The sequence below is a fragment of the Dioscorea cayenensis genome, chromosome 18 (genome assembly GCF_009730915.1).
Source record: "Dioscorea cayenensis subsp. rotundata cultivar TDr96_F1 chromosome 18, TDr96_F1_v2_PseudoChromosome.rev07_lg8_w22 25.fasta, whole genome shotgun sequence".
Classification (NCBI taxonomy): domain Eukaryota; kingdom Viridiplantae; phylum Streptophyta; class Magnoliopsida; order Dioscoreales; family Dioscoreaceae; genus Dioscorea; species Dioscorea cayenensis.
The window spans coordinates 2745281-2763936 of record NC_052488.1 but is presented as its reverse complement, the minus strand read 5'-3'; the positions used below and the strand labels follow the sequence as shown (position 1 = coordinate 2763936).

At 35.3% G+C, this 18656-nt stretch overlaps 1 protein-coding gene and 1 long non-coding RNA gene across 2 annotated transcripts; one reads left to right on the top strand and one right to left on the bottom strand.

Moving 5' to 3' along the window:
• Positions 1-5791: 5791 nt before the first annotated feature.
• LOC120281645 (aminoacylase-1-like) lies at positions 5792-10754 on the bottom strand. Its single transcript, XM_039288336.1, has 4 exons — positions 9892-10754; positions 9168-9305; positions 6280-6522; positions 5792-6193 (listed from the first exon to the last, which is right to left on the bottom strand). The coding sequence occupies exons 1-4, from the start codon at positions 10738-10740 to the stop codon at positions 6104-6106; spliced, it is 1320 nt and encodes a 439-aa protein (XP_039144270.1). The 5' UTR covers positions 10741-10754; the 3' UTR covers positions 5792-6103.
• A 5382-nt stretch (positions 10755-16136) lies between these two features.
• On the top strand, positions 16137-17386 carry LOC120282359. The gene is made up of 3 exons (XR_005542957.1): positions 16137-16349; positions 16434-16823; positions 17039-17386. It is a non-coding gene; the product is annotated as an uncharacterized LOC120282359 (long non-coding RNA).
• The last annotated feature ends 1270 nt before the right edge of the window (positions 17387-18656 follow it).

The window sequence follows — 18656 nt, the reverse complement described above, 5'->3', positions numbered from 1 at the left end:
AGATGTTTAAATAAAAAAAAACCATAATAAACTAAGACATGTCCTAGGTTGGGGAGCCCTGGGATAGGTGGGCCATGGCAGCCCAGGCATGTACAATAATTAAGGATAATGAAAAAAGGATAATGCCATGCTGGGCCCATTTACTAATGGAAAAAAAATAATAAAAAAAGGATTTTTTCCCATTTTAACACCAATTTTTATCAATTTCGAATATACAATACCTTGTATTTTTATGTCCTTCCATAACTGTATCCAAAACTATTTATTATTTCACCCGAGACATATCATGGAAACCATTTTTTTAATAAATATTAATTATATTTTTTAAAAAAGTAATGTTAATACGTGGCATGTATATATTGATCAAATTTTGATTAGGTTGGAGATCAATTTAATTCAATTTTTTAAAATTAACTTTCAACAATTCTTTACATACATCTACAAAAATTTACAAGTTAGATGACATCTCTACAATTTTTTAAATTATTTAACTCAATTCTACTTAAAGCTTGTGATGAACCTCTATGTGTAGAGAATTCCAAAGTAAGTTATGCGGCACATGACACATATCATGAAAACTATTTTTTTATAGACAATAATTTTAATATTCAAAAAATAAAAACTGTTTTTTTAACATATATACGCAGGTAACCATCGGCTTTGTTGTAAACCCATCTAAAACCCGATTCAAATGAATCCGAAGGTCTCATTGCTCACGTAACTCGATACTATTCCCTCCCACCTTCTCCTCTATCTCCAAAATCCCTAATCTCTCTCTCATTCTCTAGCTAGCTGCTCCTTCCCAACTCTTATGCTTGCATATTGGCACCTTTCAATGTCCATCTTGAACTTGATTTAGTCTAGGTTCATTCTCGAATACCCATTATTATAATAATCATGATCATTTGATTTGATTCTTGCTTTATTGTATGCTTTTTTGTTGTCCGGTGATTTCGTGATGAATATGGTTATACCTTGTGTGATTTATCATGTTTAATATGCTTTTTTGTTGTTTGGTGTGTTCAGAATCGTCATCAAAAGAAGGTATAACTTTTTATTATCTATTTATTTAGAATTTAATCCTAGTTCTGGCATGCGTTAGAGTTTTATCATGTTTACTTGCCGTTAAAAATTTTGTTATCCGCTGCGTTTTGGTATGTATTTTTCGCATGATAATTCCCTTGTTAGAGTGATAAGATCCCAACAAAGATCTCATCAAATAAAATTATAGTAATTTATATTGTAATGATCGATTTTCTATTTATTTTAAACTGTATTAAATTCATTCTCTTTGGGCATGGTGCACTCTATTTGGGTATGATACACTTGTATTTATTCCTTGACACATCATCAATAAGCTAATTCTTAATGATTTTCTGATTCAGAATACAATTTATATGGAGGCAAGCTGAAGCCATATTGGACATCATCAATAAGCTAAAGCTATCTTCAGTTAGATGTGGTCATTTTGAACCATAACCGTGGAGCTGAACCGGAACCGAACCGCCAAAAACCGGAATTAGAACCAAAAAAAAACTGTAACATTCCTAAAACCGGAACCGAAACCTTCATATAAGGTTCGGTTCTGATTTCAAAATTTAAAAACCGCGGTTTGAACCCCTGGTTCCACTTGAATTAAAAGATTCAAAATATCAAATTACTTAGTTACATATATATTATTATATTATATAAAATAATGTTATGACTTATGACATCTGATTAGGTTTGACCATTTAAGACTTTGAGTCGTGTGAATTGCCTGATTAGGTTAGGTCTAAATATTTGAATTAAACCAATTGATTTAAGTTTTTATTTTGTTGATTTGTTCTCTTTTGGCCGACCCTCTCTTGAAGACTTGAAAACCTTAAATCCCCTTTGATGAAATCCTAATCCTAGATCTCAATCCAAGGGCGGCGGGCTGGATCGATCTACAGATGTGGAAGCCCAACCTGATGGTGGAGAAGGTGGGGAGGAGCAAGCTCGAGCGGCAGCGAGATGGCTGGGAGTTCATCTTCGATGGATTACTGGAGACGGTTCTTCCGTAGCTCAATCTCGGATATCTTTGACGTGATAGAGAAGACGATCATGGTTGTTGCCTCCAATCATTCTGATTTCTAAGGAGTTCCTTCTGAGACGGGATGGAATCACTTTGACTTTCTTCGCTCATCCGACTGTGGAGGTGAATGACAAAGAAAAATAGCTCGAACCATTTGAACCGTCAAACCGGAACCATTGAACAGAACCGCCGAAACCGGAACCAAACCGCCAAGAACCTTGCCTAGGCGGTTCGATTTCGGTTCAAAGTTTTTTGGAACCGGCAGTTTAAGAATCGTAACCGGCGGTTCCTGAACCGTGGCCATGTCTATCTTCAGTGACACAAGAATAATCTGAAATATTCTTTTTATAGAGAACTCCTATCATGTTACCATAACCTTTTGTTTGGTTGGGATAAAACGTTGTACTAACAATGTGGCGGTCCATGAATTTGTATTCAAATAGAAACTCCCGTGATCCATTACCAAACTACCATTCTACTTCTCAACTTAGTTAAATACCCATAATCAAGTAACAGGTCGGTCACTCATGGAATTCCGATCAAGTTTGATTGACGTGATAGCCGGAGATGCGCATCACATTATTTTAAAAACTATTCCATCCTAGCTGGAAAAGACACATGGATGATGACATGGCATAGTGCTGACGTGCCCAGTCTAATCCAGCTGGGCTGTGAAGACATTTTTATATTTGTGATGTGGCATCTCCAGCTGTCACGTCAGTCAAACTTGGCCAGAATTCCATGAGTGACCGCCAGATAGAAAGAAATCAATACAATAAAAATCGACATAACACAGTGACCTCTTAAAAAATTTACCCGATCAAATTATCATCTAATTTAAAATATTCCACCAACTTAATTAAATCGTAATAAGTGTTTCAACCTCGGAGTAATTATTTTTAAATTATTTTTAATTAAATTATGTGTAAGTATGTAATTATGAGCTTTAATATATATTTTTTTCAATAAATGGATAAACAACAATTCATCAACAATTCATTAACAACCAGCTTTAATTTTTTTCCTATTTGTAAGTAACTACATTTCTATGAATTAGTTTGCAATTACTAAATACTTATTTATTAATTTCTTTTTAGAAATTATTTGACGAAAAAATTGAGAAACAAATAAAAATAGAAGAATATCATTTTGACCTCTCAAATGTATTTATGTCATCCCACTATTTGTATATTTCCCACTTACACGTTAACCAATACAAATGTATCATATTAACTTTTTCCCTCCAAAAACATCATATCCCAATATTCAGAAAGGTTAACTTAAACGTAAACCTTGTATTCCAACCCTGCAAAGTTTTTTTTTTTTTTTCGCCATCATCATGTGCAAATGGGAAAGTGTTAGCCAACCTAGTTTATTTATTTTAACATGATAATTATTGTCATATTGAAACTTAAAGACTGATGCAAGTACTAAAGAATTTGAGTTCTTGTTGTGGATGTGGAATGCTGATAATGTGCAAACTGGAAAGATACTTAGCCTTTTCCTAGTTGAGGCAAGAAAGCAAACCACATTAGCTTCGTTGTACTTTCCTAAATATTGTTTCAAAAATCAATAATCAAAAGGACTTCAAATTGGAAACTGTTCAAAGAGAACATGTACTGTGCCTAATATGATAGGCACTAGGATGAAGGATAACTAATGAGAAAAACACTATCCAGGATTAAAGAAAGGAGAAGAATTGCAAACAGAGAGCAAACAACACTCACACAGTATGAGAACAAACAGAGAGCTTTCTTGTTTGTGAACCATCAGACTCAAACTCCTTTTCACCCTCTATTTCATTCATAAAGCATACATATATGAGTTAGTTTTTCATGGTGACTAGATTAAAATATTTAAGACATAGTACATAACTTTTAAATACTACATGACATTAGTCACCAAAAGTCAATTAGAGCTAAGACTGTCCCTTATAGGATACATGTAGCCTAGTGAGCCTATACTGCAGACCTGAACACTTATCAATCACACATTACCATCTCTAGAATTTTCTTCAGTCTTCCATTCTGCACATTGCTATGATGATCCTGCAATCAGCTTCATCATCTGCCAACATAGGATGCTGGAATTTTAAGCCCATAAAAGAGAGTTTTGGTTATCCTGTTTGTGTCTACCCATGCACTGTTTAGGCTACTATTTACCGTGCTTTAATTTAGTATTTTCTATAGCAGAGATAGAGCCAAGATTTTTTTTTATTTTAGCCAAATAAAAGTTTTTTTTTTTCTTAAGACGACCAAAACAATAGATATTTACAAATACCTTTAAAAAAAATATATTCTTTTTATATACCATATATTTTAATTTGTAAAAAATCAGGGGGCGATGACCCCTTTCACCCACTCTATCCTCCTTGAGTGTTTGTGCTACAGTAATATGTTAATTTTTCATCATCCTATGGTACTCTCCCATTCAATAAAACTCATGTTTCCACTAATCAAGATTATTGTAGTAATGTCACCAAGGTTCCATGCTCGGCAATGAAAGTTAATATGACCCTTTCTATTATCTAGCCACCTGCCCTTGGTTTTTTTTTTTACCCTGAGGAGATCCATTGCATCATAAAAGAGGCTAATTTTTTAAATTATTATATTTTTTTTAAATAAATACCAAAATGATTCTTACAATGCCACGGAACCAAAACCTGGAATAATAACCCAATAACCCGGTTTCGTGGTAACTATTCAGTTCCGTGGTAAATATCACGGAACCAAAGCCTGGCTCATTTTTATTTTTTGAAGATTTAACTTGGGATTTTATTTTTACTCTTTTATTTATATAAAATGCTTTTATCTTTTTCTTTGTAAAAATAAAAAATGATTCTTACAATGTACTCCGTCCATATGTAATTGTCTTGAATAACGATATCTCTTAGATTAAAAAAACGTTAAGTTTCCAAAACTCAATAAAAATGTTACTTCACTGGTCAAAGTTATGCTTATTCTCTCTACACATATCCCTCTCAATTGCCATTGGCTTAATGCTACAACCATTGCATTTGAGTTTTTTTTTTATAATCCCAACTCAAAATAGCTGAAAGTTAAAAAATAAAAATAAAATAAAAAAAAGAGGATAAATTTGAAAAAGATATAATAAATATTTTCTTGAGGTAATAAAAATACAATAAAAAAGGATGCTCGAATAGGACATTTATAAAGGAACAGAGTATATCATTAGATATTAAATAGAAAATATCATAATATCATTTTTTTTTTTTAGAAAACTCACTTCATTAAAGCCAAATAGCCAATTATATATTGTCTTATTTTTCATAAAGAACCATGCTTCATTTATTAAAATTAAAACTATATACCTAATATTTGAAGACATGATCATATATATATATATATATATATATATTTTAAAAAAAAAAGTTCATGGTGGCATGTAATGTCAGCATTTTTCAAGGGGTACCAAGTAAAAGCCTCTCTTCCAACTCAATGCATTGAAGGAGAAGAAAAACCAGGTGCATAGCATGATTAGTGCAAGCTAATAATTTCACACAGTAATATCAATATGATCTAATGGGATTGAAACGCAAAACAAACTATCCAACAACAGCAGCAGCAGCAGCAAAAAAAAATGCAGCAAAACATACTGTGAAAATTTTAAGGCAAATTAGCTGCAGCATTAAACAGCAGGAGAGAATAATCAAGACACAACTTTAATGATCAACAAGAATATGGAAGAAGGAATCCTACAAAGACGCAAATTAAAGATGAGAAAATTGGTTTAATCTTTATGCTTATTATATTAAATGACATGGTTGATAACTGAAACAAGCATTTGGTGATTTTAAGCTTGCATCATTCCAAAGTCGATACAATTAGAGAGACAAGAAAGAACAAGCATGACAAGAAGATGAGGTAATAAGTAGTTTTCTTGCATGTAAAGAATTATTATAAATCCATCTTTCTAAAGAGAGACAAGATAAAATACAACACAATTTCATGACATGACTGAAAAATGATGAACAAATTGGCATACCTTCAATAAACTTGCCCATCACTTCCACCTTAAGTAATAATCTTATGATGAATTTCCAGGAAAGGAACTCAAAGCAGTAATTACATGCTCATACACTTTAATACCCCTCAGAAACACGGTATCCTTTAAATGCTGCATAGAGCCACAAATCATAGGAAAAAAAAAAATCAGAGAATGAAAGCAGAGAAGTATGACAATATGTGAATTCAGAACTGTACCTCATTGTGTTCATGAAGTAGGATGGGAGTATTGGCCATTGGTGAGAATCCAAGAGCAGGGATACCAAACTGTCTGATGAACCGAGCATCGGTTGTGGATGCTAAAATTTCAGGCTTAGAAAGTTTTCCCCCAGATGCAATAATGGCTTTTGTAAAAACAGACCACCAAGGGTTTGATTCATCTGTTGCAGTCGATAGTGGACGGCCACCATTATCACTTAACTTTGGTCCTTTCAGGAACAACTGTCATATTATGCAAGTGAAGTTTATGACCATGTTATTACCATGGAAGGCATCAAATTAAAAGCACAATGCTAAACCCTGCATCTTTTATGTATGTCATCAATTAAGATGAGCATTGATCACGTATGGATATCTTTGAAAATAATCCATATTGACGAAGATCTACTTTTGAGTATGAAGGCTTAAAAACTTTCAATTGTTTTGTTGAAGTAATTGAAATGGTCAGGCATTCTTTATAAGATAATAACAGCTTACAAACACTACTTTGTAATCTATTCGCTTCATTTAACATTTGCTTCTAAAGCCATTTCCGCCGACAACCTAACAAAGTTTGATGTCCATTTGCCACTACCAGTCATCTGACATTAGGAAAACATGAAAATGGAGAAGCATTAGTAGCAAGTAACTAATAAGGTTTGTTTCAATCCAGGAACTGGAGTACCCAACATGTTCATCCATTTCCTTTAACAACTATTCTGTCTTTACAGGCATCCACAGTAAAAGCAAAATTTCCATTTGTTTCAGGACAAGCTACGGAGAGGAGAAGCATAACATAAAACTGATGTTATTATGGAACGCTATTTTTTTATGGCAGAATTTCTATATGAGATTGAAACTTTTGAGATTAATTGGGAACCAGCACTCAGACATAACTGACTATTAATTTTGGTGCCTTAACTAATAGTCCTTGATCTGATGCAATTGGGAATGGCAGCTAAATGGTTCCTTACTTATGCATCTCTACAGCCTAAACCCCAGATAATAGTCCTTCACCTAATGTTGTTAAAAGTGCTAACTAATTGGTCCTATTAATTGTTTAGTCCTCTTAACCTTCCATTTTATATTTCAGCATTATTTTTCAGTAAATCTCAGCTGTCTAAATCATTCAGAACCATGACTACAAATTGTATTGCCCACAATGTTCTTGAGAATGACAATCAGCTGTTGGCTCATTTGACAAAGATTGATTCTTGATAGTAGATGGCAGTAAACGCTTGAGTAGCAGTACCAATGCAGACCCCGTATCTAAAATACTTAGAAGTTAGAAGTTCCTATGACTGATATGGAAAGTATGTAAACAGTAAATATTGCAGAAGTTCTCAAAAGAATTCCCCAAGCAATCTCCCCATGATAACTCGCACCTTTTCAAATTGAATGTTACTTTTCACCAGGGAAAAGGGATTTTTGGCAATCCACAAGCCATTTTCTCATTTATGTTCTAGAAAATCTCATCTTCTTTGGCCTGTAATATGAAAAGGATCTAAAACCCTACACTGAGCCAGATGAACAAAAGCATCACAAAGGCAGAAGTCCTCTCACCATCCCTTCCATATAATCTTCATCTTTTTAAAAAACAAAAGAACCCATTCACAAGTTAAAACAGATATTTTGATAATCTGCAAGTTATTTCCACCTTTACATCCAAATTCCAAAACAACAACTCTACTCAAATTCTCACACCCAGATCAGATCACGGGATCTTGGTCACCTCTAGTGAAAGTTCTATTTTTCTAGTCCCTTAACCAAGTAGTATTCTGAATGTTGGAAGTTCATATTCATAGCACCTTTAGTTTCACTAGTTTTATTTCAACATAACATTATTTAAATAAACCATAGTCATCCTCGTATCTATTAAATCAATAATATTAATAATAGTGCAACTTCTCATATAGATAGTAGTGGGAAATTTAAGTCTTGGATCTATGTATGATGTGATCTTGTAGCAACATGTTAAAAGTAAAATCACCAAATTGTTAAACAAGTGTGGTTCATAAACTATGTACCAGGCTGTTGATCCACTAATGAAAATTTTCATCCCAAAATTTTAATACTTTTAATCTTTGTGTGATGGCTACAATCTAGCTGTCCCCATATATGGTGGTTATAATACAGTTGGTGGGTGTTTTATATTACCATGAGAAGACAACAGACATTAGGGTACATGGTTCACTGTCTATCAGATAAATTTAAGGCTTCGAGCTTTAGTGGACTCTTGCTGTAATTCTTCTTATTTACAAATCAGACACAATATGATGTGGCTCAACTGAAAGTTATGAGGATAACATAAACCTTAAGCCCTTGATCTGCTTGGTCAAATTACGAAATGCTGGCATAGCTTATTTAATTGCTCCCAGCAATATTACTTGATACATGCCACTATGAATAGTGTCTCTTACAGTTAATTTCAGGCATCATAGCTTAGCCCCTTGGCGTTTATGTTGCATAATATTGAGAACAACTAGAAAATAATCAATATATATATATATATATGTATGCATATATTTCACATGTAACATTTTACTAGCAGTTGTGAAGATGATTTCCTTATGACTACAGATCTTTTGGTGGAAACATCAGTATTGAACAAGGAACAGTATTCATTGAAGAATGGTTTCTTTAGGTAGACATCATTTTAAGATTTTAAAGTGGTTTTGAAGAATAAATGACTATTGGCAATATGTTCTATAGGACACATAACCTCAGATCAGATGGAATCCATTCAAATGAATAGAATGTCCAAAGTATGGATATTAATATTGGTTGTCGCATTGTCCTCTCACTACATTAAAAATAAACCACCATTTTATTTCATAACAGTTGAAAGATGTTGAACATCCACAGGAAAACAAGATATAAAACTCTACCTCATAAGTCAAGTTGCGGATAACTGGAGCCCATTCCTCATCAAGCCTTTTCCTCAAGAATTCAATGTTTACAGTTGGTGGAACTCGAACATCATACCCTACCTCACCCTCTGAAGGTTGCACATTCATAACAAAACCCTGCAAGTAATACTTAATTAAAACTCAAGTACATTAATGAGATTCAAGAATAACATATCCCATATGTAACAATTCAAATTCTGAACCCATAGCAGAACATATCCAGATGGTAGGAAAAAAATTGATAAGACCAAAAATGTTGCCAGATATAGGAAATTTCTACAAAAAAATATGCAGGATTTAATACATACAAGTCTTCAATTTACAAATACAAAAAATTACCTGCATCAAAATGAGAAGATTCAATTGCTATTCCACAAACTTCACTGGTTCATATGTTTTCTAACATTCTAGAAGTAAATTATCAATTATAATGCAACCCATGCAGATTATTCCAGAACAGAACAAGTAAGGATTTCACTACAATTCCATAATTGAATTTGTATCAACCATTGTTACTTGAGAATTAAATTCCGGCTATTCAGCACCTTATACAGAACATCAGATTGCGCAAATTCAAGCTTCCTCATTTACCCCATTATTTTCACAAGGTAAAAACCTACTCTAGCATACCTATCTTATGCATCACAAGGATTTCAACAACTGTAATTAAATCTCAAACTAAAAGCCATAGTTTTAAACTCACTGTGGGTGATGGAATGCCGGCTTTCATGAAGATTGGATTGATAGAGATGACCTCTGAAGCAGCCAAAATCCCAGCCTTGACAAGATCAAACTGGTTATCTCGAAATCTAGCAATGGTCTCCACACACTCCATCAAATTCTCCAACGCAGCACCATCATACATCCTCGACCCATGGCCCGGAGAACCAACGGCCTTCACAACCAAGGACCACGGCAACCTGTCCGCATAAAAGACCCGGAACTCATCCGTCGGCGACGCCTGCCCCTCATCGAGAACAAACCCTACATTGAGCTTCTTGAACTCGTCAGACTCCACAAACTTAGCAAGTCCATCAGCTCCGCCGATCTCCTCATCGGGGACAAGGGAGACATGGATTGATCGGAGAGGGGAGAAGCCGGAGGCCTTGAGAGCGCGGAGGGCTTCAAGGTACTGGATGGCGAGGCACTTGTCGTCCTGGGAGCCGCGGGCGAAGATGCGACCATGGGAGTCGCGGTGGGCAGCGTAGGGAGGGTGTGACCACTTTGAGGGTTCGACGGGGACGCTGTCGATGTGGGAGTTGAGGAGGATGGAAGGGAGGGAAGGGTCGGAGCCGGGCCAGGAGAGGAGGAGGAGGGGTTTGGAGGGGGAGAAGAAAAGGGTCTGGGAGATGAGAGGGATGGAGAGGGCTTGGGCGGAGAGGAAGGAGACAGCCGAGGTATAGTCTGGGGAAGGGTGAGAGGTGTTGATGCGGAGGTATTGCTGGAAGAGATGGAGCTGAGCTTGCTCGAGGTCAGTAATGGCGGATGATGATGATGATGATGATGATGATGATGATGATGAGAAGAGGAGGAGGAGAAGAAGGAAGAGCATGGTGGCGCGTTTGACTTGAGCTCAAGTGAGCCTAGCATTCCAAATTTATACAAACTTATATTTTTTATTTAAAAAAAAAAAAAAACTATATCCAACAAAATCTGGAAATCTCGCTCAATTGACAGTGGGTCCCATGCCATGAGGAAAGTATTTATGTGTTGCTGAAAATACGTTATGAAATTCAACTGCTTAGGTCTGTTGCTGAAGATACAAATGCTTTAAGAGAGTAGCTCCGTGCATGCCCCTAATATAGTTTATCTACAAAATTAATTTCTTCTACAAATGGTCTCAACAATTGACACGAGCTATATATATATATTTTTTTTTTTTTATAGAGAGGGTCAGGTGTTTGGCATTACCATCCAAATTACTTTCTCTCTATCCCTGTATATCTATCCTTGGCATCCCTATATATCTAACCTTGGCATGCGGAAGCTCTTTAAATGACCATCCAAATTACTCTCGCATCTTTTTTCCTTTCATTTGAAAAATATCACAACTTGTTTATTATAATTGTTTTCTCCCATTGTTTTTATTATAATTGTACCCTGCTTTATAACCCTAATTTTTTTATTATACTTTTGCATATTTAAGAGTTAGAAAGGCACTTTGGTCTTTTTCCATGTCCCTTTTTTGGCCATACCCCCAACCCCGCCTTATCATTTCCAAGCCATTCCTTATCATTTAAAGCCATGCCTTGTCTTTTAAAGCCATGCTTTTTCTTTCATTATCTCTTGTCTGTTCTCTTTGAGCAGAAGGAGACCTTGAATGGAAAATCCTTCCCTTGATGGCTTGAATCTCCATCTTTCTTTCCTCCTTTTCTCTTGAAGATAGCAAGGTAAACACCATGATTCTCTCTTGTTTTCTCCTTGTTTCTTCATCCTTGCTAGGTGTAATTAGTGCTTGTAGTAAATGAGCACATTTTAGCCTTGATTCTTGCATTATCTTCTTGTTACAGTGTAGAAGGTTATTGGAGTATGTTTCTCTTGTTTGTTTTCCAATAATTGTTGGAATTTTGAGTGAATCTTGTGCTTGCAATTTCGGGGTTATCGTAGCACCGGTGAGTTCTCCTTGTTTTCTTGGTTTCTTTGGCTTAGAGGGAAGCCTAGAACCTTTGGAATTTTTTGGAAACCCCCGATCTTAGCTTTGAGCTAACCCTTGACCTCGTTGAGGATCATTTTGTGTGTTTGATCTTATGGCTTTCCTCGGTGTTTCTTTGGCTTACTCTTATCTTGCTTGTGTGTGTGTGTGTGTGTGTGTGTGGTTATGGTTGGTTAGGTGTTGAGGGATTGGCTTGACGCAAGGAGCCGGCGGAGGAGTAACACTCTCGCATGCTATACTCGCTTAAGTTTGTGAGTGAGACTATTAAGCATGACTCTATTAGAATATTACCCATATTTATATGTTTATATAATCTCTCGTGCTTAATGAGTTTTTGTGGATTAGTATGATTGTTTTTTATAAGTGTTAAACTTGGAAGGAGTTTATTGCTTGGTGCTTCTTTTATGCAAATTTGTGTTCAAATGAAAGATTTCCGTGTCGTTTCTTGTGTTGGATTATGTAAATTGATTTATGTTAAAAGCTTGATGTTTTGCTTGTGCTTTTATTATTTTTTTATGGAAATGACTGAGGTATTGTTGTTGTTGGTTTGGTGTTGGCTAATGTACTCCGTGTGGAGTTGTGCTTATTGTTGAGTTTGTATAGTGATTCCCCACTATAGTAGGCGGACTTCCACGGCTAGTCTTTTGAGATGGCGTGGTAGGCCGGCTGATTACTATAAGGGTCAGTTCAGGTAGGAGTGTAGAATCCTGACTAAATATTCATCGTGTAGCCGTTGTTACAAGACGGTGAACTGATGGGTCAACATCAAAGGCATGAGTACTTTGATGGCTTTGAACTTAGCCATGGCAGCGGTGAAGGTTTAGAGAGGTTTTTAGACCACTTTATGCTGGGTGAGTGTTGGGTGTTGCTTTATACTGGGTTTGAGTTTTACTCCCTTTGTGTTTCTTTTGTTGTGTCATATTGAATTTGTAGTGAGGGGGCGAAGCCCAGCTGTCGCTCTTAGGAGACAGTTTACCATAAATTTGATTTGACACTAGTATCATGTTTAGTTTATTATTTTTAATATTTTATGGATTTGAAGTTGTAAAACTCTAGTTGAGGTAAAATAACTTCTTACTCTATCTTTTTATTATATTGTATAAAAGTTTTCTATTATATGTATTCATGCTCTAAACTAGTTATTTTATTAGTAAAGTATCATTTTGGAGTTTATGTTATTATTATGGTATATTCCTATTAGAGTGGTGCTAACCTCCCCTCATTGAGTAACATTAGTTGCTCACCCCCCTTTTTTCTTCCCAACTTTTTGCAGGTAGTAGTAGTGGTGTCAAACGGGCCGTGCCGGCCCGGGCCCGGCACGATTTAGGCCGTGCCCAGCCCAGGCATGATACTACAGTAATGTGCCTGGGCTGGGCACGGCCCAGAACCCTGGCCGGGCCAGGCCAGGGTTCTGTGGCCCGTGGGCCGGGCCGTGCCAGCCCAGGCACGCGGGCCGGCCCGCAACGGTCCATTTTTTTATTTTTATTTTTTTTATTTTTTTCTTTTATGAGTATTAAAAATTTAAAACTTTGAATTTATTTTTTCTTTTTGCTTTGATGGAAAGACATCTTTACCCATCCCAACAACTATCTAACGGCTAGTTTTATGGGTATTTTAGTCTTTTTGGTGTAAATGACAATTTTGCCTTTACAATAACTATAAACGGCTAGTTTATGAGGGCATTTTTGGAATAAAAATATTTTTAAAAATTATAAATACCCCTAAATTCAAACTAAAATTTCCACACCAAACTCTCTCATCTCTCAATCTAATTCTCTCTTGGTTTCTAAGTGCAAATTCCAAGCTTCAAGTTTGCAAATCCAAGTTTCAAGTTCTTCATCAAGCATTTCAATTGCACTCAAAAGAAAATCGGCACCAAAAGGCAAAAATTGACTTTCTAAATTATTTGTTAAAGCAATTGAGGTAATCCGTTGTTTTTAATTTTTAATTTTTCATAATGGCCGGTTCTTCTCCCAACTTTCCCTCCGATAATTCTCCGTTTGGTTTTTACGAAAATACCCCATTCAATTCTCCGGATGATGATGTTGAGCATGTTATTGAGACCCCAAATATTGGGCCATCAAGTAACAACCCTCAAAGCTCTAGAAAACGAACTTCCGGGGTTTGGCAATTTTATGATATTGTTGATTTTCCGAACAAAGGCACTTTCGGGCGGTTTGTAAAAAAATGTAAAAAGATTTTTTTCTTGCCAAACTTGAGGGCATTTAAAAAGACATGCCGACAAGCATGCCGCAAAGCCACATGATCCCACCCAAACGCAAATTAGTTTTACCGATTCGGGCATGGGAAATTTATTTTTAATAATGAAAATGCAAGAAAAGAAGTTGCAAAATTTATTGTTCAAAAATGAGCAACCTTTTTATCTTGCCGAAAAATCCCGCTTTTATAAAAAAATTCTTATTCGAGGTTTTTAATCCTAATTTTTAAATCGGTTTCAAGAAATACTATGAGAAAAATATTGTCTTATTATTTATGATGATTATAAACAAAAAAATTAATTTCGAATTATCTTCTTGTTCTTTTAAAATTTCTCTTACTTCGGATATTTGGTCTTCTCAATTTCGAACAAATTATCTTTGTGTTACCGCTCACTATATTGATAATAATTGGGTTTTGCAAAAGCGTATTTTAAGTTTTTTTGAATTAGAACACCGCCATACCGCAAGTGTTATTGCAAGTTATATAACTCGGGCTATTAATGAGTATAATATTTCGAGTTCTATATTTTCAATTTCTTTGGATAATGCTTCGGCAAATAACAATGCGGTCGATATTTTAAAAATGAATTTAATGCCTTTTTTTCCGGGGCTTTTTTTCATGTGCGTTGTGCATGCCATGTTTTGAATTTATGTGTTAAAGATGGTTTAAAAAAATAATTGAGCCCCATATTAAAAAAGTTCAAAATTCTATTTTGTATGTTCGAAAATGGTTCAACCCGAAGACATGATTTTTTTAAGCTTATTGTTCGGAAAGGGGAGAAAAATGTAAAAGATATATCATTGATGTTGAGCATAGGTGGAATTCAACATATGAAATGTTGGAGTGTGCTTATAATGATAGAGATATTATTTCTATGTTTGTTAATGAGAGATTTCCCGAAGATCATGTCACGAATTATGATTGGGAAGTTAGCCATTTAATTAAGGATTTTTTGGAAATTTTTTATGCTTCAACTAATATTTTGTCCGGTGTTTATTATTTCACTTCATCTATTATTGTCAACCAAATATTTTTTATTAGTGAGGTTTTTGCAAAAATATGAGAAGACCCTAATTTTTGCTCCTATTATTGCTCCCATGGAGGAAAAAAATTTAAAAAAATATTTTTGGAAAAAAATCGAACCACTTCCTATTTTAGCTATGTTTCTTGACCCCCGTTTTAAAAATTGATGGCACTTTTTTTGCATATTTGATTCTTATGATAATAATATGGGTCTTGATCATTCTTTTTTTGAAAGAAAAATTATCGTTCTTTTATTTTTATGACATGTATAATGAATATCATAGAAAAATATGGTGATAGAAGGACTTTCAATATGCCTCAATCTATTGAAAGTTCCTCTTCAAGCACCAAAAATAGATCCGCCACTTAGGTTGTAAATATAATTAAAAAAAAAAATTTCCATGAGTGCTTCTTCTTCTTCTTCTAATACTAGTACTTCTTCTACGTCTCATGAAATAAATCATTGTTTAAATAATAATATTAATAATTTCCTTACATCGGAAGAAATGGATAAGTTTGATATTTTGGCATGGTGGAAACAACAGGCGCATAGTTATCCTGTATTTGCCGCCATGGCTCGTGATCTGTTAACTCCACCCGATGCTCACGATGACGTGAGTCTTGCTTTTTAGTCGAGAAAAAAAGAGTATTGGATGATAGGAGGAGTATAATGAATAATCAAAGCAGTGCAAATGTCGTATATGTCGAAGGATTGGGCTGAGATGCTAAAGAGCAGTTGCGAGGGCAAATAGAACAATTCACCCCTGATGACGGCGGAGAAGGCATATACACTGACGTAGAAGAAATAAATTGATGGGCCTCAAACTTGCAAGATACCAAGATTATTACTTTTTATTGTTTCAAATGTTCAAATAATTAAAAAAAAAAAAAGATAAGTATTTTGAGTTTACTTCAAAATTCAAATGATATTAAATTAATTGTTATTTTTTTGCAATTTTTTTAATTTTTTTAGACTTTTTATTTAAATATAAAATATATATTTAACTAATTTAAGACTTTAAGTTCAAGTCTTTAAGCATCAAATATCTAATATCTTTCTCATTTCTCATTTGAGTCATTTCTCATTAGGGTTAGGCAGTTAGCTTGGTCCTTGCCGCCGCCGCGAGGGATACGGGATACCTCTCCTTCGCCGTCGACGAGCTCCCCGTCCTCTCCGACAAGACTCCATTGCAAGCCTTTGAAGCCTTCTTCGCAAGCTTCCGCGATTCCTTCTCCAATCTCTTCGGTTCCATTATGTCATCACGGTATTCGATCCATTAGTTTTTAGGTTTCTAGTTTTGCTTCTTCTTCTCGATCTCTTCCAATCTGATCGGTTTCTTGGATTTCAGGATTTCAGGATGTGATGATGACCGGACGGTGAGCTCCAGTACCTATCGATCCCGGCGAAGGATACTAGATCGAAGACAGCCGGCTCGCGTCCAAGGTGTTCGACGTTTTGCCTGCGAGAATCTCCCAGAATTGAAACTCTGGCTAATCCAAAGGGGCTTTGCTGCCTTTCACATCAGTCAAACACATCAGTTTTGGCTTGTCCTGGTGTGCAACGGGGACAGGTTCGGGTTGAACACTTTGGCCTGAAGGTGACAAAATTCATTAGTGCGCATGAGTCCAGCATTTCCTGCTTGACCTTGACAATGGATGGTCTTCTTCTTGCAACTGCAAGTGTGAAGGGGACTTTAATTAGGATATTTAACACTATGGATGGAACCCGTCTTCAAGAGGTAATGCTTGTGATCTCAATTGCAATGACTTGTCTCAAAGAGAAGCTGTTTTCTCTGTGCATTTTGATGGTAGAATTTTAAATTGTTTTTCTGTAGATATTAACAGAGTTGGTGATATCCCGTGAGCATGTTTGTTTCCTAGAAAATGAATATCAGGTTCTCAGTTATGTGCTGCCTTGTCTTCTTACATAATGTAATGAATGGTTATGTTATAGGTGCGTAGAGGAGTGGACAAAGCTGAAATCTATAGCATTTCATGGTTGTTAATGGTGATTGAGGGTTTGAAGAGGAAGAGGATGAGAGTGAGGATGAAGGAGTTGGTGATGACTGATGAGAATGAAGAGCCAGAGCTCCATTGTTGCTGCTGTTTTTTCTTCTTGTTGTTGTTGGCATGGCTTTTTTTTTATTTATTTAGAGTTCATCCCCATGGTTTTTTCTTCTACTTGTTGCCTTATGTATGAATTTTGTTTAATTCATCGCGTTGGACCATTTGTATTGATTTTACTCAATTTTGTGTTCTTAGATTTGTATTAATAAATCTCATGCTCTCTTGATTCTGTAAACTCTTCATCTTTATGAGACATTGAGACCCAAGTTCTTTTTTTTTTTAATGTGATTTTCTTCCTTTTTAATTTTCTTTTGCTTGTATAGTTCTTCACTTCTCCTTTACTGAAAATTGAAAATGGTTCTTGGGTTATTTGAATATTTGTGTTGAATCTGTTGATTGAAGTCATTGAAATTGAACTAAGGATTTAGTCATTTTAGGAAATCTGGAAATGGAGAAGGATTTGATTTCAAAGATAAATAGATAATGATAATATAGTTTTTCAATTATAGTAAAATTTAATTTATATTTATATTATTAGATAATGTTTGTTATATTTTCAATTTTTTTAAAATTTTTCTGATTTTTTTAGATATATTTTTATTTTTAATATTTTATATTAAAAAATACTAACCGACCGGCACGGCACGAGCCCGGCCAAAGTGGGTCGTGTCTCGTGCTGGGCCGACCCTCCACCATTTGCGGGTCGTGCCGGCCCGGCACGACAAAGCCATGGGCCGGCCCGGCTCGGACACGCACAGTTCCTGGGCTACCATGGGCCCGGGCCGTGCTGGCCCATTTGACACCCCTAGGTAGTAGGTACGACGGTGTGACAAGTTGCTAAGCATTTGCTATTGTTCTATATTTTGTGTATCTTTTCAGGTCATGTATGTCCATCTTTGTCATGTTGTTTGACTTATGGATCCACTAGTGTCTATCTTCTGTTGCATAGTTTTGTATCTAAACAACTCTTAAACCCTTGGTGTATCAGCATTTCCTGCTGTTATTAGTGTTGCTTCCCTGTGCATTTGTGAACCTCTATATTTTCTGTATATTGCGGTCGTTAATGTTGTTGTTACTTCCGCTGTGTATCATTGTGCTTCTCTACTCTATATCTGTAATAGATGTTGTTGAATTCCAGGTGTGTTGGTCAGCCTTGGGGCATCCCAAGGGTTGAATGGCAAAGTATCCTCCTTGGGGTTGTCGCATCCCGTGGGCCTGCGGATCAGGGCGTGACAATAATTATTATTAATTAAACAAAGTAGTGAAAATAATAATAATTTATCAAAATTTTAATAAGTTTAAATAAATAAACATTTATATATTTATTGTAAAAAATATAAACATCACCTTAAGTACTTAGTTGAAATGGAAAACTCTCTCCTTCTCTTCAGTCTCCATTTTTCTTCTATCTTAAAGTTTAATTTAGTTAGAATTCAGAGTCTCACTCACATAGATTTATTTCATATAAATAAGTATTTATGTATTATGAAAATAATTAAACAAAC

Coding starts and splice junctions, on each gene's coding strand:
- LOC120281645 (XM_039288336.1), bottom strand. CDS start 10,740: ATGCTCTTCCTTCTTCTCCTCCTCCTCTTCTCATCATCATCATCATCA. Junction 6,523..9,167: donor TCCGCAACTTGACTTATGAG/GTAGAGTTTTAT, acceptor ATAATATGACAG/TTGTTCCTGAAAGGACCAAA. Junction 6,194..6,279: donor TACTTCATGAACACAATGAG/GTACAGTTCTGA, acceptor GGCTCTATGCAG/CATTTAAAGGATACCGTGTT.